Source organism: Leiobunum rupestre, chromosome 4 (assembly GCF_980474605.1).
Source record: "Leiobunum rupestre chromosome 4, qqLeiRupe1.1.hap1, whole genome shotgun sequence".
Classification (NCBI taxonomy): Eukaryota; Metazoa; Arthropoda; class Arachnida; order Opiliones; family Sclerosomatidae; genus Leiobunum; species Leiobunum rupestre.
Window position 1 is genome coordinate 56,612,733 of NC_143387.1, and position 26,841 is coordinate 56,639,573.

A 26,841-nucleotide genomic window follows, 5' to 3' on the forward strand; every position below is an offset into this window, starting at 1 on the left:
ATTTAATATCTATTTAATTATTTAATATCTATTTAATTATTTAATATCTATTTAATTATTTAATATCTATTTAATTATTTAATATCTATTTAATTATTTAATATCTATTTAATTATTTAATATCTATTTAATTATTTAATATCTATTTAATTATTTAATATCTATTTAATTATTTAATATCTATTTAATTATTTAATATCTATTTAATTATTTAATATCTATTTAATTATTTAATATCTATTTAATTATTTAATATCTATTTAATTATTTAATATCTATTTAATAATTTAATATCTATTTAATTATTTAATATCTATTTAATTATTTAATATCTATTTAATTATTTAATATCTATTTAATTATTTAATATATATTTAATTATTTAATATATATTTAATTATTTAATATCTATTTAATTATTTAATATCTATTTAATTATTTAATATCTATTTAATTATTTAATATCTATTTAATTATTTAATATCTATTTAATTATTTAATATCTATTTAATTATTTAATATCTATTTAATTATTTAATATCTATTTAATTATTTAATATCTATTTAATTATTTAATATCTATTTAATTATTTAATATCTATTTAATTATTTAATATCTATTTAATTATTTAATATCTATTTAATTATTTAATATCTATTTAATTATTTAATATCTATTTAATTATTTAATATCTATTTAATTATTTAATATCTACTTAATTATTTAATATCTATTTAATTATTTAATATCTATTTAATTATTTAATATCTATTTAATTATTTAATATCTATTTAATTATTTAATATCTATTTAATTATTTAATATCTATTTAAATTTCATAATTATTTAATATCTATTTAATTATTTAATATCTATTTAATTATTTAATATCTATTTAATTATTTAATATCTATTTAATTATTTAATATCTATTTAATTATTTAATATCTATTTAATTATTTAATATCTATTTAATTATTTAATATCTATTTAATTATTTAATATCTATTTAATTATTTAATATCTATTTAATTATTTAATATCTATTTAATTATTTAATATCTATTTAATTATTTAATATCTATTTAATTATTTAATATCTATTTAATTATTTAATATCTATTTAATTATTTAATATCTATTTAATTATTTAATATCTATTTAATTATTTAATATCTATTTAATTATTTAATATCTATTTAATTATTTAATATCTATTTAATTATTTAATATATATTTAATTATTTAATATATATTTAATTATTTAATATCTATTTAATTATTTAATATCTATTTAATTATTTAATATCTATTTAATTATTTAATATCTATTTAATTATTTAATATCTATTTAATTATTTAATATCTATTTAATTATTTAATATCTATTTAATTATTTAATATCTATTTAATTATTTAATATCTATTTAATTATTTAATATCTATTTAATTATTTAATATATATTTAATTATTTAATATCTATTTAATTATTTAATATCTATTTAATTATTTAATATCTATTTAATTATTTAATATCTATTTAATTATTTAATATCTATTTAATTATTTAATATCTATTTAATTATTTAATATCTATTTAATTATTTAATATCTATTTAATTATTTAATATCTATTTAATTATTTAATATCTACTTAATTATTTAATATCTATTTAATTATTTAATATCTATTTAATTATTTAATATCTATTTAATTATTTAATATCTATTTAATTATTTAATATCTATTTAATTATTTAATATCTATTTAAATTTCATAATTATTTAATATCTATTTAATTATTTAATATCTATTTAATTATTTAATATCTATTTAATTATTTAATATCTATTTAATTATTTAATATCTATTTAATTATTTAATATCTATTTAATTATTTAATATCTATTTAATTATTTAATATCTATTTAATTATTTAATATCTATTTAATTATTTAATATCTATTTAATTATTTAATATCTATTTAATTATTTAATATCTATTTAATTATTTAATATCTATTTAATTATTTAATATCTATTTAATTATTTAATATCTATTTAATTATTTAATATCTATTTAATTATTTAATATCTATTTAATTATTTAATATCTATTTAATTATTTAATATCTATTTAAATTTCATAATTATTTAATATAAATTTAATTTCATAATTATTTAATATAAATTTAATTTCATAATTATTTAATATAAATTTAATTTCATAATTATTTAATATAAATTTAATTTCATAATTATTTAATATCATCTTCCGTTAATTGCATCTTTCTTTAATATCATCTTCCTTTAATTACATCTTCCTTTAATTTTATCTTCCTTTAATTTTATCTTCCTTTAATATCATCTTCCTCTAATATCATCTTCCTCTAATATCATCTTCCTTTAATATCATCTTCCTCTAATATCATCTTCCTCTAATATCATCTTCCTTTAATATCATCTTCCTCTAATATCATCTTCCTCTAATATCATCTTCCTTTAATATCATCTTCATTAATTTCATCTTCATTAATTTCATATTCCTTTAATTTCATCTTCCTTTAATTTCATCTTCCTGTAATATCATCTTCCTTTAATATCATCTTCCGTTAATTGCATCTTCCTTTAATTTCATCTTCATTTAATTTCAAATTGTTTAATATTCATAATCTTCACTTAATATTAACTTAATTCAAAAATTACGCTTTTAAGAGGGGGATGGAAAAACGTCACAAGGGTGTGCTTCAATCGCGTCGGAAGACGTCAGTTTTAGTGAACCAATGAGAAACCAGGCTGAGGGAGCTTAATCTTAGAGCATGAGGGGGATTGGAAGCCACGCTAAAAATTGTCTCAACATTGTCATAACCCCTAAATATAAATAAATTCATTATTGCTATCACCTTATATCCATCTAAATATTTCCGAAGAGAAAAGTGAATAAATCTTCCGTTACCTACCTGACAAACACACATTTTGGCGGCCACTTAAGAAAATACACCAGTGATTTAATGTGGCTTATGAAGGTAACAATGTTACCTAAATATTTCGCTTCCTCAACCACGAGCTAAACTTCGGTGAGATTTGAGACGCAAATTGGGGCAGGCTGAGGATCTGGCTAATTTTGGGTTAATTCCGTCTTTGATGGAAATGAAGGGTGCTTTTTACTCGAGAATATAATTGGCTTCCGGCCATTCCGGGCGGCCTTAATCGGCTTAAGACGCAAATCGCGTTACCGTTGTTACCCGAATATCCCATTTGCCCAGATATTGTTGGCCGCCTCTTCCCATTTTCTCGTCGTAACGAGTTTCCCCTCATTTTTGATTTTCTCAATATTAATCGAAGACAGGAATCCATACCTCTACTTGGAATGCTTATCCTGCCTGTATCGCGTATGGTAAGATCACTCTGACGGCTTTGGCCCCGCCTACGAGAGAAAAAATCCCCTTTGCGCGCGCTCCCCTCTCACGTTGTTGTTTGTTAAGTTAACATAGTGACGTCAAAAAAAAACCGTCAGCCACATCAAGACGAAAACCTGCCGTGATAAGCATTCCAAGTAGAGGTATGGATTCCTGTCGAAGATAGTATACACTTTTCTCGAGGTATTTTCCTGGGCGCGTCCATGTTTGGTTTTTCCCATTTCAGCCCCATCCTCCATTACGGATACCCAAAGAGTGGATGCTAGACTACCCGCTGGGGGCAGAGGCAATGGCTGACGAGCGGGAGGCGAGTAAGAGGGGTCAAATAAAGACGCGAAAAAGAGTATATAGGTTTTGTCCGGGAGTGATACCATAAATCGATAATTCTCTACCATAAGTATGCCATTTAGTCAAAATCATATTCCGTTAAAACTTGTTGAGGTTGTAGTAGTTGACATGTTGGCTCACCACCAGAGCCGATATCTTCTCTGGCGCCGAACCGCCGCCGCCGAGTCATTCACTTTTCGGCGCGCCGCTGACGCCGCAGACGATAAATTTTGTTCCAGCCACCGAAATGTTTTTGAGTAACTTTTCTGAATTTTGTTTTCAATTTTTATGAGGTGGGGAGACATTTTTTCCCCTTCGCGCCGCCGAAAAAAATCAACGCCGCCGAGGATTTTTGAAACATCGGTGCACCCCGCCGCCGCCGCCGTTTGTTTTTCGCCCAACGCCGCCGCCGACCGAAATCATATCGGCGCTATGCTCTACCTACCACTACTTCCCTGTAGCGCAATTTAACCCAGCCACCTGGGATAAAGGCATTAAAGGTAGATGACTGGGACCCAGGGTGGTGCTTCGGGTATTAGCTGATTTAAAAAAAATGGTGTTCACCTGATATGATATCTTTATGAGAGCACGTACCCGCGTGGAAGCTGCCTTAATAATATTTATAGATACCGTCTAACTCTGGGAATTTGTCCCACTGAACCACCTATTTTCGAACTCGGATTTGTAACTCTATACTCGAAATCACTTCGAGCACTACCAAAGGCGGGGATTGTTCGCCGGAAATATTGTTAACTAAATAAAGTGATCTTTGCGAAATATTATTAGATTTGAGTCAGGTGAAATTTATTGTCTGCCACTAATACGAAGTAAGAACTTGAAAGGGCTTGGGAGAAAATTCATATTTTCATAAAAATATTTTCCGACTTAAAAATTGAATTTAAAGTAACGCCGTGACATAAGTAAATCAACCACAGTCATTCTTAATACCATCCGCCTCTACATTAAAAAGATCATGACAACCCTATTTTAAATAGTTTACAACCAAGGACTAACGATTGTACAGAAAACATTTAATTTTTCAACTTAAATTAACTTTTCCGCGCGAGCTTCAGTGCTAAATCCGTTAATTGCGAGATAGTTTTTATCCGTGGCTGCTTTTATTTGAAAATTGCGCCTTAAAAACCCAAAAGAGGACTGCCGCCATCTATTTGTCAGATGAAGTTACTCGCATTTTTATTAATGTTAAATGCCGACCGCTTCAGTTGTCTCAGGTAACTTTGATTTCCAGTATAGTTATATATTCCCAACAGACGCACTTATGTGAGGCGTAATTATATATTTATGGTGATACCAAGAATGTATTTATTTATACTCTGGAAGAATGAATATGTCGAGACTATCGACGGACACGTTGAGGCCCTAACCCCGTCACGCTAAGGGGGGGGGGGAGGAGGCGGTCTTATTTTTTGCGTCCTCGCAGCGGCGTTAATCGCGTCGAAAAACGTAATTTTTAAGAACCAATGAGATTGCAGTATTATTTGATTTTATTAAAGCGGAGGAGCATACCGGGGGGCCCAACGGGTGGAACGCTAAGGGGGGGGGGGGGAAAGGAGGCGGTCTTATTTTTTGCGTCCTCGCCAGCGTTGCCAGGTCCCAAAACTGAAATTATAGTATCGAAGCCGAAAAATTATCGAATTTTCTAGAAAATTATAGTACACAAGTACGGCAAACTTTGATTACTCGCTAGAGCGTGGTAGCACTTTATCATAGTTGGCTGTTACTAACATATTTCATTTTCGTTAGGCTACAACACGCTTGATTAGTCAAGTCGGCCGTATTTTCGAGTACAAACCAATAATATTTCAATTCTTAGCTTACTAGGAGTAACAAAAGAAACTGGAAACGCCGTTCTTATGTTAACAGATAAGAATTTTCTAAATTATCACACAAATATCGGAAATAGAGTAAAACTATAGTACCATTATCGCAAAAAGCGTACTATATAGTACGCGATTGAAATTATAGTACGGAAAAATTCGAAAGGTAAAATTATCGAAATGTACTATAATTATAGTACGGTTGGCAACGCTGGTCCTCGCAGCGGCGTTAATCGCGTCGAAAAACGTAATTTTTAAGAACCAATGAGATTGCAGTATTATTTGATTTTATTAAAGCGGAGGAGTATACCGGGGGCCCCAACGGGTGGAATTGGAGAAACGCTAAAAATAATCTCGACATATTCATTCTCCCTGAGTATAAATAAATATATTCTTGGTGATACGGTAGTTGTTATTTCGCGAACTGACTAATTTATAGTAAAACTAATTTTGTACGGCTTCCACGTCGCCGCCTACCCGCAAAAAGTCAATGTCCGTACTAGTCGAATAAGCTGGTCAAATAAATCGTACGCCCGATATCCGCATCAACTTGGGTTTTTTTTAAATAAAGGTGTAATGGTTTTAGTTAGCTAATTTGAGAACTTTTTCATTCAATGCTATTTAATAATCCGTGGTTTCAGTATCGAAGTTTCAAATTATTACATTAATAAGTATGTCCATTTTGGGAAATATTTGTCTAATAACATAATTTATTTAAAAACATAATAATTTATCAAGAATGTATTTATTTATACTCAGGGAGAATGAATATGTCGAGACTATCGACCAAAGACTATATATACGCTTCGCTAAATAGACTGGCGTGCTCAATAGCTCAGCTTGCATACGATAGCTGACGATGGTCAAAATTTTCTCCGCGCATCAGAGTGCTACTAGTGGCGCCTCTAACGGCTGGTCAAAGGCTTCTCCCGTGTTTGAAGTTTCGAAAGTGTTAACAGGTTTCTTGTATGGAGACGCCTGTCTAGTAAGCGAAGCGTATATATAGTCTTTGCTATCGACGGACACGTTGAGGCCCTAACCCCGTCACGCTAAGGGGGGGGGGGGAGGAGGCGGTCTTATTATTTGCGTCCTCGCAGCGGCGTTAATCGCGTCGAAAAACGTAATTTTTAAGAACCAATGAGATTGCAGTATTATTTGATTTTATTAAAGCGGAGGAGCATACCGGGGGCCCCAACGGGTGGAATTGGAGAAACGCTAAAAATAATCTCGACATATTCATTCTCCCTGAGTATAAATAAATACATTATTGAATTTATTTAAAACCATAATAATTTATTTAAAAACATAATAATTTATTTAAAAACATAATAATTTATTTAAAAACATAATAATTTATTTAAAAACATAATAATTTATTTAAAAACATAATAATTTATTTTAAAACATAATAATTTATTTAAAAACATAATAATTTATTTAAAAACATAATAATTTATTTAAAAACATAATAATTTATTTAAAAACATAATAATTTATTTAAAACATAATAATCTATTTAAAAACATAATAATTTATTTAAAAACATAATAATTTATTTAAAAACATAATAATTTATTGTAAAACATAATAATTTATGTTACAAAATCACGATTATTATCAAAAACATAATAATTTATGTTAAAAACTGACGATCATTATCAAAAACAACGTGTTAGTTTACCAACAAACTGATGAGTTTTCGTCTACTAAGCAGACGATTTTTTATAATAAAAACCTAAATCGTCTGCTTATCCGACGAAAATCCAGCCGTTTACGAGCTTCTTGGGTTGACCGCGACGTGGCGCTACGTACAGTGAAAAGGCCATTTGTAGAGACGGTGTTATATATAACCAAAAGTAGCATAAGACCCAAAAGTGTGTCAGAACTGTATAGTTCGTAATGAGAGTTTGTCGCAAAGTAAAACAGGGGAACAAAGGGGGGTTTGAAAAATACGTCATCAAAATCGAGGTACTCCAGCGCCGCCGAGTGAGGCGTTTTAGAACGTATGTCTACGGGCGAGTAAATCGAAGAGATAATCGCGCCAGACTATCGACTAAATATAATGTTGATAGTACTATTCCAACTAGTATAGGTTATGTAGTCTATAGTGTGACTAGGTCTCACTAGAAATTATAATAGGCGCGAAGGTACAGCTGACACACTTTTGGGTCTTATGCTACTTTTGATATAACTGAAAACATGACTTCCAATTTACATTCTACATACCGTAACAACCTCTTTAAGGTGTAACAGAAACGATTGATTTTCCTATAGAAAATAATGTAGATTGTTTTTAATCACGAGCTGGATTCAACAGTCCGTAAATTGGGAGGTCTTTGCTATACAAATTTGACATTTTAGCCAGTGGCGAATTTACTACCACTGGTAGAAATGATAAAGGTGTTTATTATTAATCGCAAACCGAGTACGTCGAAAATACGATCCGCTATGGATTTTGAAGTCTTTACAAAATGAAATGGTAGAGTTTCACTTTTAATAGATTGATAGATACGTGGCGTATAATTGAATACATTTCGTAGTGAATTTCCAAAGCTATACATTCCATTTTAGATTCGAACAGCTGCGGTACGGTATAGGAAACCCATAAAAATACACGATAAAAAATATTTCCGGAAAAGAGTGCATAGACAATTGAATAGGAACCCTACTTTTGAGACAAGCGTGGGTCACCAGGGGCGTAGAAAGTCCTTTCAGACGTTGGAGGGTGCACCACAAATACCGTATTGCACCCTGGGAAACCATATTTTTGGAAAGCGTAAAAGATCACGAGTTATTTTTTTTCTTTTCGGAAATTATTGCATTTAACGAAATACTCTAAAATAAGGTTTTGATAAATTTCATATTAAAAGAAATCAGATTGCAAATATTTGTAAAATATATTGTATTATTATATTATATCGTTAAACCTTTTCTATCTCTAACTCGTCAATTTGATACTTCCGAGACTGATACATTTAAAATACTTTCGAGTCTGATACATTTTACATACTTTTGAGTCTGATACATTTTACATACTTTTGCGTCTGATACATTTTACATACTTTTGCGTCTGATACATTTTACATACTTTTGAGTCTGATACATTTTACATACTTTTGCGTCTGATACATTTTACATACTTTTGCGTCTGATACATTTTACATACTTTCGAGTCTGATACATTTTACATACTTTTGAGTCTGATACATTTTACATACTTTCGAGCCTGATACATTTTACATACTTTCGAGTCTGATACATTTTACATACTTTTGAGTCTGATACATTTTACCTACTTTTGAGTTTGATACATTTTACATACTTTCGAGTCTGATACATTTTACATACTTTCGAGTCTGATACATTTTACCTACTTTCGAGTTTGATACATTTTACATACTTTTGAGTCTGATACATTTTACATACTTTCGAGTCTGATACATTTTACATACTTTTGAGTGTGATACATTTTACATACTTTCGAATACGATACATTTTACATACTTTTGAGTGTGATACATTTTACATACTTTCGAATACGATACATTTTACATACTTTCGAGTCTGATACATTTTACATACTTTCGAATACGATACATTTTACATACTTTTGAGTCTGATACATTTTACATACTTTCGAGACTGATACATTTTACCTACTTCTGATTCTGATATTTTACATACTTCAAAGTCTAATAATTTCGGAAATTTTGGAGTCTAAACATTTCGAACCTTTACGAGTCAGATAATATTCCAAATGTTCAAATGTGATAATAGAAACGTAGCAGTACGTAAGTCGGACGCGATGAATCCAACGAACCAACCTGTATTTAGTATTTCAGTAACTGATGGAGTTTATCTAAATAATTTTGGTTACGCTCGCGTTCTTTTCCCAAACGTCCGAACAAACGCTTCGAAAAAATATCCTCTCTAGATTCTCATCGATTCGAGTAAAGCGGCTCTGTGGTATTTCCATCTTAAGCGGTCGCCAGTTTTAAACGATCTGCAGGTATCGATTTTCGGGCGGAGATGATGTCAGGTGGGCCGTCGCGGGACGACCATCTTACCTGGCACAGCTCTGGGGCATTGCGCGACGACTGCTCGCTAACGACGTAAGAGAGAAGTCGGTGTAGGGTAACCCTTTGAAAGGAGAGGTGTCAGCGGATATTGATTGTCGGAGCTGGTTGCAGCGGCGTTTGGCACTTTTTTGGGCTCTGCCTCGGAAATATATAGCTATATATCTACTCCTGGTTTTTCCATCTTCCCCGCTGGATGACGGCGGCTACTTTATTTCGGCCGCTCAAGCGCGCCGACAGTTCTTCCGGATTATATTTGCTCCGTCGTTCGGGCCCAATTAAACAAATTGATCGCCCAATAACGTTCATTGTCAGTTTTTGACCGTGTTGGTGTAATATTACGATTGACGTTTTACAATGGATTTGATTTCAATTTAAATTTGTTTTAATATTTTACTAATTTAAAGATAAGGTTAAAAATAATTATTTTTTCATCATTGATTTTACAGGTACGTCAAAAGGTTAATAAAAAGCAACAGATCTGATTAAATAGGCTTTACTCTATATTATTAATAAAAAAATTAATATATGATAAAGTTACGTATTAAATTAATATTTAATACAATTAAGTATTAAAATTATGTATAAAAATTTAATATTAAAATCCTATATAAAAATTTACATATTTAAATCATATATAATAAATTTACATATTAAAATCCTAAATAATAAATTTACATATTAAAATCTTTTATTATAAATTTACATAATAAAATAATAAATAATAAATTTACATATTAAAATCTTTTATTATAAATTTACATATTAAAATCTTTTATTATAAATTTACATAATAAAATCCTAAATAATAAATTTACATATTAAAATCTTTTATTATAAATATACATATTAAAATATTTTATTATAAATTTACATATTAAAATCTTTTATTATAAATTTACATATTCAAATCTTTTACTATAAATTTACATATTCAAATCTTTTATTATAATAATAATAATAAAATCCTAAATAATAAATTTACATAATAAAATCCTAAATAATAAATTTACATAATAAAATCCTAAATAATAAATTTACATATTAAAATCTTTTATAATAAATTTACATATTAAAATCTTTTGTAATAAGTTTACATATTAAAATCTTTTGTAATAAATTTTTATATTAATATCCTTTATAATAAATTTAAATGAATTTATTAAAATCGTATATAATAATTTTAAATGGATATATTAAAATCGTATATAATAATTTCAAATGGATATATTAAAATCGTATATAATAATTTTAAATGGATATATTAAAATCGTATATAATAATTTTAAATGGATATATTAAAATCGTATATAATAATTTTAAATGGATGTATTAAAATTAATATATAATTAATTTACTTATATTAATTTATATATTTAATTTACTTATATTAATTTATATATTTAATTTACTTATATTAATTTATATATTTAATTAACTTATATTAATTTATATATTTAATTTACTTGTATTAGTTTATATATTTAATTTACTTATATTAATTTATATATTTAATTTACTTATATTAATTTATATATTTAATTTACTTGTATTAATTTATATATTTAATTTACTTATATTAATTTATATATTTAATTTACTTATATTAATTTACATATTTAATTTACTTATATTAATTTATATATTTAATTTACTTATATTAATTTATATATTTAATTTATTTATATTAATTTATATTAATTTATATATTTAATTTACTTATATTAATTGTATATATTAAATGCATGTATAAAAATTTTACATATTAATTTGGTGTCTTTATTTTCGTCTTAGACGGCCGTGGATGATTGCTGTCCGTCAGCGGGAGCGCCAATGTCCGAAGCGTCCAGAGTGAAACTAACCACGTTCGTGTGTCATCTACTTCCGGTGGGCGTCGGATGCCTCCGGGGCGGGCAGTCTTTGCAATACACGGGTCTTTTGACCATCAACAAGCTGATGGACGCGTGCGTGGTGCAGCGTCTGACGCACGTCAAGGTCAAGAAGGTGTGCCGAGGCGGCATCCACTCGGTGGCGCCGCAGTTGGGCAAGATGGGCGTGACGGCCGTGGCCGCCTCGGGACTCATCGGCGGGGTGGCGTCCATGGCCGAGAACGTCCTGATCGGCAGCACGGGCGTCGTGGCCAGCGCCGTGCTCGGACACCACCTCCGGCCTTCCTCGCTTCTTCCCTGGAGGCTCAAACACGACGGCGAGTCGTCCGGACACAGGTAACATCCCTCCATCTCCCGTTTTCCCCTAAAGGTAGACATTACGTTTAACCAAAAGCGTATTATTACTAAAGAAGTGTAAAAAACAAATGGGCGTAGAAATAAAATTTTGACCGTTGGGGGCAGTTTCGAAGGGGGTAGAATTGGGGAGAGAAGCGTAGAGTTTGGCAAATCTATCCCATTTTTTCACTCGCGGAAATATTTCTTCAAAAAAAATAATTTTTTTACTGCAAATAAAAATTAATTTTCACAGATGCTATTTACCGCAAATGGAATTTAAAAAACCGCTATACAAAAAAACTATCCGCAGTTTGATCAATTTTCATTTGTAACACTTTCAAATCGGCATTGTGGTTAGTTGAAATTGACGAGGGTCATTGGCAAGAGGTTCGTGTACCTGTCCAATTTTTCTTAAACAATACAAATGCAAACATATATTTGGAATTGCAATTTATCTTAAACTTGTACAAGTTCCGAATAATGCTAAAATAATTCCCATACGTGAAAAACGAAAACGTGGTCGACCTCAAATGGACGGTAAGGCTTTAGTATTGCAATAAAAAATGGGCAAATTTACTTTTAATAATTTACTTTTAAAAGTCTATTAAAAAATAAAATAAAAATGTATATTCTTTTTCTTTATTAATATTTTATCTGAGGTCAAATTTTAATATTTGCGGCTTTAAAAAGTCGATTTGAGGCAGATTTCATCCGTGGACAAAAAATATTTCTTGTGCTGTATAAAAAATCTTATTCTGCGGCGGGATTTAATTTTAAGTCCTAAAAAAAATCATCAAAAACTTAATTTTGTCAACTGCAGTTCATTTTACCAAAAGGGACGTCCATAATTATACCCTTTCGATGAATTTCAGGGCCTAAAATAGTAGGCAGTTCGGATTTGGGCTGAGAATTTATCGCCAAAAAGTATAAAAATGTAAAATATCTGATTACCTCATGGGAGATGTCGGTGGGTCTTTCCGGTACATCTCGACAAACGCCGCTAACTAAATTACTTATTTACAGCCCTTTTTTCGTAATTTTGTTAAAATATTCGTCATTGAAATAATGTTTTGGGGGTTTAGTCGAGGGGCCGGTCACTTCCTTGATTAACGACGCACCCCTCAAAAGATTAAATCCGATTTAATCGTGATTATTTTGATTAAATTCAATTTAATCACGATTAAGTTGATTAAATCACGTTTAATGTGAATGTTTAAATATGATTAAAATGATTAAATCTGTTTTAAATGATTAGATCCTGATTAAAAAAATTATATCGTGATTAGTACGATTAAATCGTACTTTAGTTTTGATTTTAATGATAAATTCTCGATTCGACCGATTATATTGATTAAATCGTGATTAAAATGATTAAATATAATTAAAAGGATTAAATCTAACTAAAATGATTAAATCTAATTAAAAGGATTAAATCTAATTAAAATGATTAAATCTAATTAAAATGATTAAATCTAATTAAAATGATTAAATCTAATTAAAAGGATTAAACATAATTAAAGTGATTAAATCTAATTAAAATGATTAAATCTAATTTAAATGATCAAATCTAATTAAAATTATTAAATCTAATTAAAATTATTAAATCTAATTAAATTGATTAAATCTAATTAAAATGATTAAATCTAATTAAAATGATTAAATCTAATTAAAATTATTAAATATAATTAAAATGATTAAATCTAATTAAAAGGATTAAATCTAATTAAAAGGATTAAATCTAATTAAAATTATTAAATATAATTAAAATGATTAAATCTAATTAAAAGGATTAAATCTAATTAAAAGGATTAAATCTAATTAAAATGATTAAATCTAATTAAAATGATTAAATCTAATTAAAACGATTAAATCTAATTAAAATGATTAAATATAATTAAAATGATTAAATCTAATTAAAATGATTAAATCTAATTAAAATGATTAAATCTAATTAAAATGATTAAATCTAATTAAAATGATTAAATCTAATTAAAAGGATTGAACATAATTAAAGTAATTAAATCTAATTAAAATTATTAAATCTAATTAAAATTATTAAATCTAATTAAAATGATTAAATCTAATTTATATTATTAAATCTAATTAAAATGATTAAATCTAATGAAAATGATTAAATCCTGAATAAAAAGATTAGATCATGATTAGAATGATTAAATCTCGTTTAAATCGTGATTAGATTTTCTAATCTTGATTAGATTTTTTAATCTTGATTACCCTGATTTAATCATTTTACTATGATTAAGACGCACCCAAAATGGAAGTGACCTGCCCCTCGGGTTTAGTTTAGTTTGGGCAGTTCTAAAAAATTCTTATTTTAGCCCCTGTAAAATGTCACGCGAGTAAAAATAGCAGCGTAGGAAGATGGAAGTTAGCTAAAACGAACGGTTTGACTCGAAACTTTCACTGTTTTAAAGTAGAATTAACAGAGTATATCAGATTACGAATTTCCATGAAACGGTGGTAATATAAAATTTAATAGTGACACATTATAACTAGCAAATGAATCACGGTTTCCGGGGAAGGTTTTATTTTCGGCCATCCAAAGAGAAAGAAAAAATTATTCTTTGGCCTAACTTAATTGGCGCGTTCAAATTTCGCAACGCCCCCGGCACCAGCGGCCAAAAAAAGTTCCCAAATTATCCGGACTTTTGGGATTGAAAAATAAAATATTAAAAAAATCGTCGGTACGTAGAACCGTAGTTACACTATACGCGGCTCCAATTTTCTGGCAAAATCAGCTTCCAATATTTCTCGCTAGAGGTCGCTTTGAATTTGAGTCTATCTCCTCCTCTTCCTTTTAAAACTTTCGAAAAACGCGTCGCGAAAAAAGAACGTTATAAAAACTTATATTCCTCGCTCGAATAGCTGCCGAAATTCCTGGAGCGCTAGAGTTCAGGCAAAATGTCCTCCATTTCACCGAGAGCCTTGCCCAGAAAGAGAAAATACAGATAAATTTTGAGAGCAATCCTTTCGTTAAAGAGTTCCCCAATTTGTAATTTAGACTGCGCCGCCCCGCGGGAACGAGCTGCTTATGAAGGCGGCGTTGCGATTCCAATCTCATTTCTGTTGACGGTGTATTTCAATTTAGAAGGGCTGGAATTATTCAGCGTGGAAGGGTTTGATCGCGACCTCTTGTTTCTTCTTTACCCATTGATTTAGCCCTATATTAGTATTAATTTCACTTTGAAAAATACTATAAAAAGGAGCTCCGGCTATTGATTTTTGAACGTTTATAAATCATCAAAAATCGGTGGTGTTTCCTTTGCCTTCCCGCACCCGCCTTTTTTTGTGTTTGCTTCGAATCGGAATAAGACGTCGCGTTGTACGAAGGTTTGTAACCCTTCTCTTTCAATTGATTCGGGTTTTATTTCGAGTGTTTTTTTAAAGTTTTGAGAATTTGGTACCGACTACTAAAACCTTTAAAGACCGAGATAATAAGTTAATTAAGTAGTTTAAGGCCTTTTTCAATATTCCAAGGGATCGAACATTCAGAAACATTCCGTAAAACAATTTATCAATGATTTGGTATTTTTATAAGAATCGCGAATTTCTAGCAAATCTACAAAATTCACCGAAAAAATTCTCAAATCCACGAAATTGTCCAGTAAAAACGAAAATTTACAAAATCCAAGGGTAAAATCCATAAATAAAATATTCAAATACATAAAATCAGTACAAATCAGTTAGGATACTTAGAAATTTAAAGATATATCAACAAATCCTCAAAATAGTAGAGAAAAATACTAAAATCCACCAAAAAATATAAATCCGTGGATTTTGTTAAAAATACAGATAGATTTTGAAAAAATTCACAAATCCAACAGAAAAATCCTTAAAGGCCTAGGTTTTCTTCTGCCTGTTTTCCTTTAAGTTTACTTCGCGCCGCGCAAATATCCTAGTGGTAGGCCAACCGCACAACACGTTGGCCTACCACTAGGATATTAAAAATACTAATCCGTGTATTTTTTAAAATACATTTGAATTTTAGAAAAATCCAAGAATATAGGAAAAATTCTGAAAACTGCACTGTATTTGCAAAACCCCGTAAATTTATTTCTCAATGTCCAACCCCTCGCGATCTCCCGCACACTTTTTCCTATAATTTACCACAGCAAAACGTTCGAAATCGCGTAATTTACATCACTCTGATTATTTTTAAGAAACTTCGACGGCACTTATTTCGGCAAAATATATTTTTAAAGACACACGGACGTAATGGTCAAACCTATAAGCCGGAGATAATGGGTCGAACATATTTTTTCCGACGGTGGTCAGGAGGAGACGGCACGCGTCGACAGAGGGAGCTAGAATCGGCGCCTGAAAACAATATCAAAGGAGTGAATCAGAGAGGAGAGGTGGACCGTCCAATCCATAATTCCACTGGCAGCAATCCGCAGCGTCAGAACGCCGAACGGAGCCGCCGCTTAATATATACAGAGGGCGCCGTAATACGATATTTTCATTTAAAAAAAATTATCTCCCGGGCGGAATGATGACCCCTAGATGGCGTCAAGGTAGCCCAGCCCAGCGCCCGTCTTCGCTCGTACAAAGTCCAATTAATAACGAGCAGCGGGTGCCACCTACAATTGTCGTTTCTGCAGCGGGTTTATAATACATTTTCGGCCGATTACCCTTTGTAGATCTACCCGTTCCCCAGGGCCAAGCCCGAAATAGCTCTTGCTGGACCTACATTTTTAAGGCCCTTTCTGACGCCTTCTTAACGCCCTTTTCCCCCTACCTAACCCCCCCCCCCCCTTGCAATTAAAATTACCGATATTTGCGTTAAGGAAAATTACTGTCTAAAATCTTAGCGTTTATACTTTAGTAAAGAATGGGACGGCCATTATCTCAATAGGGAGATAAGTTAGCTTCGAGCAACGACCGACGACAGCGCTGGGGTGGTGGTTTTCCGAAACTTGTCTACTCAAACAATAAATTCGATTTAAATTTAATAAAATAATCTTGAGAAATAATTAGCCTTATATTACAAATGGTTGTGGCAGCTCGGAGCAACAAACGCCAGGAGAACGCAGCTAGCCTTTAAACACGCTAACGCAGTGTTGTGTACAAATTTAATTGGACGAGCCTTTACACTGAACATTTTACGGGCGGGGGGGGGGGGAAGACAATTTCCGAATTTTCCCCTTCCGACGGCAGCAGGCGCTAAAGCGTCTGACCAATGAAAACTGTACGCAAGAAAATGAACGACTTTTGACGGGTTGCGTTCTCCTTGTGTGGGGTACTATGTTTGTTGCTCCTAGGTGGAACTTGTAGGAAGATTAGAAATTGTTTACGGTTTGTCTATTAAGATCTTAGCTCTGCGTGTAGACATCATGTAACATATGAGTAGATATATTTCACGCTTCTTTCACGAGAGGAGGCGCTTTCGACGTACCTTATATTGAGTGTACCACACCTTATTTGTTGGTTTAAGCAAGAACGGATCCAAGCAACTGAGAACTAACAAACGTAGTAGTATTATTATATTATTCTTATATACATTTTGGGGTGATAAAAAATATTAAGTTATTTTTACAATTATAAATATTAATATATTTTAATGGTTCAACTTAAATAATAATTATTGATAATTACGTGTTATGTATTAACATAACATACTAAATATTATTATTAATATAATTTATATAACTATTATAATTTTTAATTATCAATATTGTAAAAATATTAAATTATGAAAAAATATAAAAATAAAATTATTTGAATATAATTCGTACGACTATTTTTAAATTTCGAAGTGTTATTTAATAACAGATGGTGATTTTGACATATATGGCTCAGTTGAACTTCGCCCGCAAAAATCGTCAAAGAGTGTATCGTGGAATAAATACCGGTTTGTTTGTTCTCATTTGCTTCGATCTGTTCTTGGTCGAAGCCTCGAAGGTACAATTAACTTTATTACAGACTTCGTTTTTAGATTTTAAGCGGAGTACTTCCGTAGTATTCAATTTAACTTGTTCGCAATATTAAAATGAGGTGGTACTTTTGACCGAATTTAATTTGTCAAATAAAACATTATTTATATGTTAATATAATTATAATTATAATTCATATACTAGAAGTCTATTTTCCGTCATTATTTTAAATAATGAAATATGTGAAACATGGTTTCGTAATAATTGGTGCCCCTATCAGTGGGGAGAATGATCTATGAGTTCGCCAACCTCCTTCCATTTCCATTAACTCTGGAACCCGCGCATAAACGATAAAATCGACAAGTTTTAAGGGATGCTAGGATAAGCTTTGATTTTTTGGTCTCGTATTTAGATGGTGGTCTCCCGGAAGCGGTAAAGCTTCCGCTTCTAAGGAAGCGGAAGGAGAAGATTTGAAGGCCTTCCGGTTCAAGCGTGCGGAGCCACCTACCGAGAGCGTGCTCGATGTCCTCTCTTCCGGCACTGAAATTCTACTGTCCGTATTAAACAACGCGATAACTTTGCACAAGAGAGTGGTCGGAACCCGGCAGCACTGTACGCACGGACACAGGTCAGTCCACGCTACCCCGAAATACAACCGTAACACAAATTCTTTTTTCACTTTTATAATTACCTTGTTTACCGCTTTGAAACATAGATGGCGCTATTGTAGTTACCATTGTCTTCAAATCCTAAGTGCTAGATGTTTACTTTTTATGTCTCAGTCTGCGGAAATTCAAAAGAAATTAGTCGAGGAGGGTCACCTCAAAATTCTCGCCTCAGCTATGGACAGTACAAACGACCCCGTAAGTCGCGACATCTACCTTCTTTTTTGCTTCGTATTAACTGGCGCGGTGCACGTACGCTGCCTGATAAGCCGTCGTTAGCGTAGGGACTAGAAAAAATGTTTTAATGACCCCAGAGATAGCCCGCCTGTTTTTATTACTGATAATAAACCGTGCGTTTTAAACTCTTTTTTTCCCTCAACTAGTTGAAGTGAATACTTTTTATTGCGCCAAAAACTTTTCCCACCTTTTCCCCCCTTTCCACCCCCTCAAAAATGCTATAAACCTTAAAATTTTCACAGATAAAAATTTCCCGGGATATTTTATGGTTTTATACGTAGTTACGTTAAAATAAATTCGAATATAGCTGGGGGTGGGCTATTATTTTCGGTTATATTAGGGATTCTAATTTGGGAAATTGTTTGACGTCAATTAACCGATGTTATTTTACTGGTAGCAATTGTTATGTTTGGCCTTGCAAATTGGAGCTACTTTGGCGATGGACCCTCGCCATCATGATGCTTTGCACGAAGCTGACTTTCCGGATTGCATAACGCAGTTGGTGCTGCCATCTGACGAGTGGTATTATACAAATCATAGGTTAGTCTATCGCGTTTCTCCGTTTTACTTTACGCAATTATCATTAACGGGGTATTTTTCATTTCAATCTAGCACGAAGTACGCCCGATTTGTTAAACACCACGCTGCCAGAATTTTGGTCTATTTGGGTCACGAGACTCGATTACGTAATAAAGTCTATTTATTTGACCTATTGGGTAAGTTTCGCCTTTCGTCATATTCTTCCGTTTCTCACGTAGAGATGGCGCTAGTAGGTTTATACCTGTTAATTTACTTCTCCCTGAACACCGGTGTAGCGCGTGTAGAACACTTCTACAGGCGCCAGTAGGCCAAATTTTAGACGAATTGTTTCATTTTGTTTTATTACTTTCAGAACAGGAAACTACTCCTCCAACCACGTTAGTGGATTCCCAGGAAGACAACTACATATTGCAAACGTCTTTAGCGCCGCCTATTGTTAGGGACAGTGACGACGCCATCGTGGGAGCGTCGCTGGAAGCGGTCGTCCTGGAAATGTTAAAAAACTGCGAAGTTCGTCTACCGTCTTTTTAGCAATAGCTTAATTAATGGAATTTGCATAATGGATTATATTATATATGATTACAGCGAGAACTCTGCGGCGCTTATCAAATCGATACGGATCCAGTTACAGGTAAAAATTGTGACCTCCAAAAATTGCTTATTCAACAGATTTATTAGTTTTCTAGGGTGATTAACCCTTCAATTTAAGCTACTAAAATTTACGAATAAATATTTAGTGGATTTTAGTTTTAAAGTTTAATTTAATTAAAAATTGAAATTTTGGATTTCAATACCCTAGAGATGTTGTCACGAATTGGTTATTTTACTAATTGATTCTCAGTCTCTGCTCTTCCGACTTACAAGGAGACATCCCGAAGTGTAACCCACCGATTCGGTTCAAACTCGGGGGATTGGTAGACGTTCATGAATCATGAAAAATCCTAAAGGGAATTTATTCAATGGGCAACCGTTTTGCCATGGCAACGAAAAATGTTTTTGATAATACAAAATATTAAATTTTCCCATTGAAAATAACATGGGATTTTGACCTCAAATTGATCAAAAGTTGATCAATTTTGATGTTTTTATTGTCAAGTTTTATTTCTTTTTTCTTTTTTGGCATTTTCCAAATTTGGAAATTTGTTTAAATTTTTCACAGGAATCGGTCAGAATCCCATGTTATTTTCAATGGGAAAATTTTTTGTTGTCAAAAACATTTTTCGTTGCCATGGCAAAATGGTTGCCCATTGAATAAATTCCCTTTAGGATTTTTCATCATACATGAACGTCTACCAATCCCCCGAGTTTGAACAAAATCGGTGGGTTACACTTCGGGATGTCTCCTTGTTAGTTGTAGCTAGGAGCAACAAACACAAGGAGAACGCAGCTAGCCTTTAAACACGCTAACGAAGGGTTGTGTACGAATTTCATTGGACGAACGTTTACGCTGAACGTTTTACGGAAAGGGGGAAGACAATTTCCGAATTTTCCCCTTCCGACGGCAGCAGGCGCTAAAGCGTCTAGCCAATGAAAAACGTACGCCAGAAAATCCACAACTTTTGACGGGTTGCGTTCTCCTTGTGTGGGGTGTTGTGTTTGTTGCTCCTAGGTTGTAGCAAGGACTCTGATAGAGCCAGCAGTTGTACCGGTTTAAAATAAAATAAAATGGGAGGGGGCGTGGTTTTTCTTCCGGGAATAATTGAAATTCAAAATATTTATGTTAAAATTTCATTAGTTGTTGGAGGGCCAAGTCTTCAAGCGACTTATAGACCTCATCAGACATAATATTCTAGGTTTTAGATATTTGTTTGGTCCACCCTAACAAACTAATAATTTAAAATTGTAGTTGCTAATTTTAATAAAATTTTCAAATATCGAAGAAATATTTTCAAATAATATAATAATTTGGTAATTTATTTTCCTGATAAAAAATGACATCTACAAAGCAATAGGCCAAGTCAAAAATGACTTTTTGGCCATATACAACCTCTGATTAGTTACATAGAGTTACAATTTTCTTGGCTTCGTTTTTAAAATGATTTAAAGTCTTAATTTCAGTATTTATACAGTTATTAAATAGTTTTACACCGCTGTAGAAGATCGATTTTAGTTTTTTGTTAGTATTTACCTTTGGCACAGTTGGGATATTGTTCCTTCTAATGTACGTTAACTTAGTTTTATTTAAGGAGAAATTGTTATAAATATAGTTAGTTATAGATTTAACGTTGTTGTTCTCTTTCAGACTCTCGCGGCTACTTATCGCTGACACCGGAGAGCTCTTTGTATTATTTGTCCACGTTGCCTGTGGTGGCCGACCCACTGATAACTCTGCGCCTGCTGCAACACCGTCTGCTCGGCGGGCTGGTCCATCGGCACGTGGTCGGCGGGGGCTCCCGGGGCAGCGTCAGTTCGGCTACGGTCACGCCGGGACCCTCGGAGTCCGAAGATTCGCTGCGGCTGCGGCGGAAGGTCAACTTGACCATCAACTGTTCGACGCCGCACTTGGACCGGCGCAGCTCGGTCAAGAGCGCGGCGCCTTCGCTCGGGGTCATGGACACGCGGGTGGTCATTCAAAGCACGGTGCCGGTCACTTCGGTGACCCTGACGATGACGCAGCCGCTGTGGGTCAAGCGGGGCAGCAAGGACAAGAGCGCGTCGGCGGAACGAACTTCGGCCAGCACGGAAGTGACCCCTTCCAACTCGCCGACCCCGCACAAGCGCGGCGGCTTCCGGTTCGCGTCATTGCGCCGCAAGAAGGCCAAGCTGGCCACGCCCGAGCCCAGTCTGGTGTCCGAGAGTGATAGCTTGTCCACTAGCGCCGCCGACATTGCGGCTTTTCAAAGGGAGCTACAAAATTTGCCCGATTTTGATTGTCAGGTGCGTTTTTCGTTCCAAAAGGATATTTATTTTACAGGGTTTCCACGGTATCTGGAAAACCTGGAATTCCTGGCAAAGTCTGGGAATTTGAATATGGGTACAAAAATCAGGGAATTTTAAAAATTAGTCTAAAAATCAGGGAAATGTCAGGTAATTTTTAAAATTAGTCTAAAAATCAGGGATATATCAGGGAAATTTTTAAATTAGTCTAAAAATCAGGGAAATGCCAGGGAATTTTAAAAATTAGTCTAAAAATTAGGGAAAAGTCAGGGAATTTTAAAAATTAGTCTAAAAATCAGGGAAATGTCAGGGAATTTTAAAAATTAGTCTAAAAATTATGGAAATGTCAGGAAATTTAATTTCTGTTGCAAATAGGAAACATTTACTAAAATATAGGTTAAAAAATACAAAATCTAGGCCCAAACTAAGTCATGGGAAATCTCCGGAGATGATCAGGGAAAACATGGAAAAGTCAGGGAATTTGATTGTTAAACCCTGTTTAAATTACATAGTGGTGATGACCAACTTTTTTTAAAGTAATTTTGGCCCAATCTAGCGTCACTTTAGTCGTGCCATGGTTATTTGATTACCCCTGGGAGGTTGGCGCTCTCACAAATTGAAATAAATGAGACTTTTCTTTTAAATAGTTGATTATTTAAAAGGTGGATGAACTCAACGATAAAATGTCGCTACAAAACAATAATAATTCTCTAGACTGATGTTAAAATTCTACATAATCATTTTAGTTTATATAAAAAAAAACTTTTATATCGTTAAATCTTTTTTTTTATTAATTTCAATTTTTTTAATTAAGTTAGATTGGGTTTAGAAGCTCGGGTTAGGCTAGTTAATATTATATTATTATTATTGTTATTATAATAAATTATAATTGAACATGTATTTTAAGTAAAAACTATTTTTCTAAATTATAATAATTTTTGGTTTAATTGAATAAGTAATTTAAAGGGCCACTTTCACGTTGGAATTTCGCTAGTTTCCGGGTGAGTTCCTGAAATAGCGCTAAACAAATCCATGACCATGGTTGGTCAGATCTTCTAGAGAAAACCATGAATATGATTGGCCAGATCTGGTGAAAAATCTCTAAAAATGATTGATCAGATCTGATGAAAAATCCATGAATATGATTGATCAGATCTGATGAAAAATCCATGAATATGATTGATCAGATCTGATGAAAAATTAATGAATATGATTGATCAGATCTGATGAAAAATCCATGAATATGATTGATCAGATCTGATGAAAAATCCATGAATATGATTGATCAGATCTGATGAAAAATCCGTGAATAGGATTACCCATATATGGTAGAAAAATACGTGAATATGATTCGTCAGATTTCCTAGAAAAAACCAAAGTTATGAGAGTGGGGTGGCGGAGTGGTTAGCACTTTCGCCTCGCAGCAAGAGGTGCCGGGTTCTATTCCAGCTAGTGGCACTGTGTCAAAATCCGGAACCACAACTCCTGCGTTAGTTCTCTCCCCACTGGTTAAAGGGGATTCCCCCGAGAACTTCGGTTTCCCCTTCCCATAAAAACTTGCTGAGGTTAACGGTAATAGTTAGTGTATGGAGCGGTTGGCTCGCGTAGCGTGAAGGGCTTGCCACCACTCTCCTACGCATTTTAACCCGGCCACCTGTTACTTGATCACGCACAAGCGACATTGCTTATGTGGGTATTAGCTCAAAAATAAATAAATAAATAAATTCCAGATCTGCTAAAAAATCTTAGAATTTTATTGGCCCGATCTGCTACAAAATCCAATAATTTTACTGTCAAGATCTGATAAATAAATCCGTGAATAAGATTACCCATATATGGTAGAAAAATACGTGAATATGATTCGCCACATTTCCTAGAAAAAACCTTAACTATGATTTGCCAGATCTGAGAAGGAGCTACTAGATTTTCACCCAGATTTTTGAAACATCGTTGAGGCCCTTTAAAGAAAAGCTCTTTTTCGAATTTAGCCGACATTTTCGTAGTGACATAATTCGTATCAATGTTTTTATAGTAATTATTTTGGTGTCGATGTGTTTTGGTGGCAGGTGACCTTTCAAGAAACGTCGAGCGATGTGCCTTTAGGCCGGCCTCGGTCTTGCTCAGTGCCTCGGGTGACCTTTGACTCCAGCACCCAGCTCCAGTTGCCAGGGGGGTCGCACGCCCATGGACCACTCATCCGAAGTGCCACCACTGAAGCTGCCTACCTTTCTTGCAACACCAGTAGAAGCCCAAGTAGCGTTTCACCCGGTAAGCGATCAAGTTCTACCCATTATACACACCGTTCGCGACGTATTTGCGCTTACAAGGAGAGTACCCGAGGTGTTTATGGCCGATTTAGTTCAAAGTCGGCCGTAATGTGGACCTATATGAGATATGAAATTTCCCAAAAGGAGACGTTGCACTACCCATTTGATTTGCCATGGCAACCAAAAATGTTTTTGACCACTTACAACCAAAATAAGATTTTTCCCTTATTTTACCCAAAATTTGTTACAAATTTACCCTAAAAATGTTTCAAATTACCCAAACTTGATGAAATTTACCTAAATGTGGTCCAAATTACACATTTCGTGATTTTCAAATTTTTTCAAACCGAGAAAATCGCATTTTATTGTTTTAAGTGATCAAAAACATTTTCCGTTGCTATAGCAAAACGAATGGGTAGTGCAACGTCTCCTTTTGGGAAATTTCATATCTCATATAGGTCTACATTCCGCCCGACTTTGAACAAAATCGGCCATAAACACCTCGGGTACTCTCCTTGTTAGACGAAAAAATAAGGGACGGCACACTCAATGTTAAACCCGCGTTTCCAAATAACAACGCGATACGCGTGCTCTCTGGTGGTAGAAGTTTCAAATACATCTACTCTCTTTGTAACGTGATCATCTATGACAAGTTACCGAAAATCACCGCCACAGAGCTGGCGTCGGGCGTTGACTCTAAGCTAACTTTTCTCCTTATTGAGTGTATCGTCCCTTTTTTCGTTAGTCTAAGCGTTTTAAGAAAAAATGTATTTTATTTTACTAACGAAATCGGACGTGCTAGAAAAAGCAAATTTTAATTTCCTTAACAACAATAATTTATCTTTTCTCATACGGGATGAGTTAGTTGGTAAGCCACCCTAGGGACCAAGCTCTGCCCCTTTTAGATCGATTATAGTCTTTTTTTTTTCTTTATTGTTATTATCGGATTTTTTTCCGGGTGTGGGAGTAAGCGCGGTAGAAGCGGGGGATTGTCGGGAGGGGGGGTAACGGCATCGGGTAATGACTCCCTTCCTGACCGCGCGTGCGGCTCGCTTTGTTTATGATGATTTTTCGTCGGTCATTCTAGGTCAAACTCGGAGGCCCTCTGAGAGTCCGAGACCCAGCGAGTTGAACGCTCAAGCGGTGCTGCAGTTAGTTCAGGATTGGGCCTCCAGGTGTCCGAACGATTTGCTGTACAGCGGCGCCATCTGCCGCGAGATGCGCGACTTCCTGGGTCGCGCCGCTTGCCTCGGCGATCAGTACAGGTGGTGGGCCGAGTCCGTCAAGATCACTCTGGATCTCGAGGATCACGACTCTTCGGAAGACGCGAGAGACGACGAGGAAGAGGTAGATGAAGAATACCAACGGGTGAGTTCCTCTTTCCGCCCGTAGATGGGGACACCCGCGCGCTCGCGTTTTGACGCTGCCCATTTCGAATCGACAGATTATATCTCTCGTTATCCGGAAAGCTTTTGAGCCCTTGAAACGCGCGTACTTAGAAGGAATTAGAGCTAATTAAATTGTAATTTTTACGCTTTGTTTCGGAAATGTTGTCTTTTCGTTAATTCGTTCATTCCGGAAATTATCCACTCAAAAACGCGGAAAATATTAAAATTTTATTTTAACTATTATACAGTAGTAGTGATGAGATATCGCGGTCCATCACGACTTTAAATACTGTTTAAGTATTTGTTTACAAAGTCCTTTTTCACCTATCCCACCTATATATTTTCCTATATTTCACTGATAAATTTCCTAAAATTCCTTTAAAGGAATTAAAAATATTCTGTGGTCACCCTGTTAATAACTAAAATTATTATTAGAAAAAGTAGAACAACAACAATAATATATACTAAAAAGAACAAGTCCACTTTGTGTATAATTAAAAATACTGGTAAATCATCACGACATTATTGCGTAAATTGTTTGTTAAATTTTAATAAGCAATTTACTTTTATCTTAAATAAATGTATCATACGCAAAGTGGACTTGTTACTTTACGCTTAAGTGCCGCTACTGCTATCTCTAATAATTATAAACAGCATATGAGATTTAAACAACATTAATAATCCAATTAGAAGACCCAAAACGCGAGTCCTCGTGTGGACAAATATTGTACTATCGCGATGCACCTAAATTTAATATAAACTAATTTTTTGGTTAAAAAGTGTGAGAAGACCAGGCTAATCAATTTTTTGATACATATGGCATGCGCAACTAATTGGCACAAATAAAATTTCATAGTCTGAACGTTTTTAACAGTAAGTTAAATTCAACAAAATTGATCCCGGAGATAATAAAGACTGTTTTAGTCAAGCTAGTTTCGCAATCGACGTAAAATTAGAGACGCAAATTTCGGCGTTTTCGTAAAGTTGAATGATAATCCGTTTTGCGCAAGTCGGTTCTAGCCGGTTGACATTCCGTTCTAATTCTCCGTCAAACGCGTATCCAGTTGAACCAGGAAATTATATAC

The 26,841-nt window shown here is 33.1% G+C and overlaps 2 protein-coding genes across 2 annotated transcripts in view; both read left to right on the forward strand.

The window, feature by feature from the left end:
- Positions 1–18,535, forward strand: part of LOC149948392 (uncharacterized) — a 65,025-nt gene extending 46,490 nt beyond the window's left edge. Inside the window, exons 6-8 of the mRNA XM_090171070.1 lie at positions 11,458–11,888; positions 18,195–18,439; positions 18,498–18,535. Coding sequence (XP_090027196.1) covers positions 11,458–11,888; positions 18,195–18,439; positions 18,498–18,535 — 714 coding nt within the window. The remainder of the gene's footprint in view (positions 1–11,457; positions 11,889–18,194; positions 18,440–18,497) is intronic.
- The window catches only part of LOC149948393 (1-phosphatidylinositol 4,5-bisphosphate phosphodiesterase epsilon-1-like), a 53,710-nt gene continuing 45,397 nt past the window's right edge, over positions 18,529–26,841 (forward strand). Inside the window, exons 1-8 of the mRNA XM_090173392.1 lie at positions 18,529–18,645; positions 19,082–19,224; positions 19,297–19,400; positions 19,577–19,734; positions 19,810–19,855; positions 21,467–22,101; positions 24,168–24,369; positions 25,456–25,736. Coding sequence (XP_090029518.1) covers positions 18,556–18,645; positions 19,082–19,224; positions 19,297–19,400; positions 19,577–19,734; positions 19,810–19,855; positions 21,467–22,101; positions 24,168–24,369; positions 25,456–25,736 — 1,659 coding nt within the window. The 5' untranslated portion in view covers positions 18,529–18,555. The remainder of the gene's footprint in view (positions 18,646–19,081; positions 19,225–19,296; positions 19,401–19,576; positions 19,735–19,809; positions 19,856–21,466; positions 22,102–24,167; positions 24,370–25,455; positions 25,737–26,841) is intronic.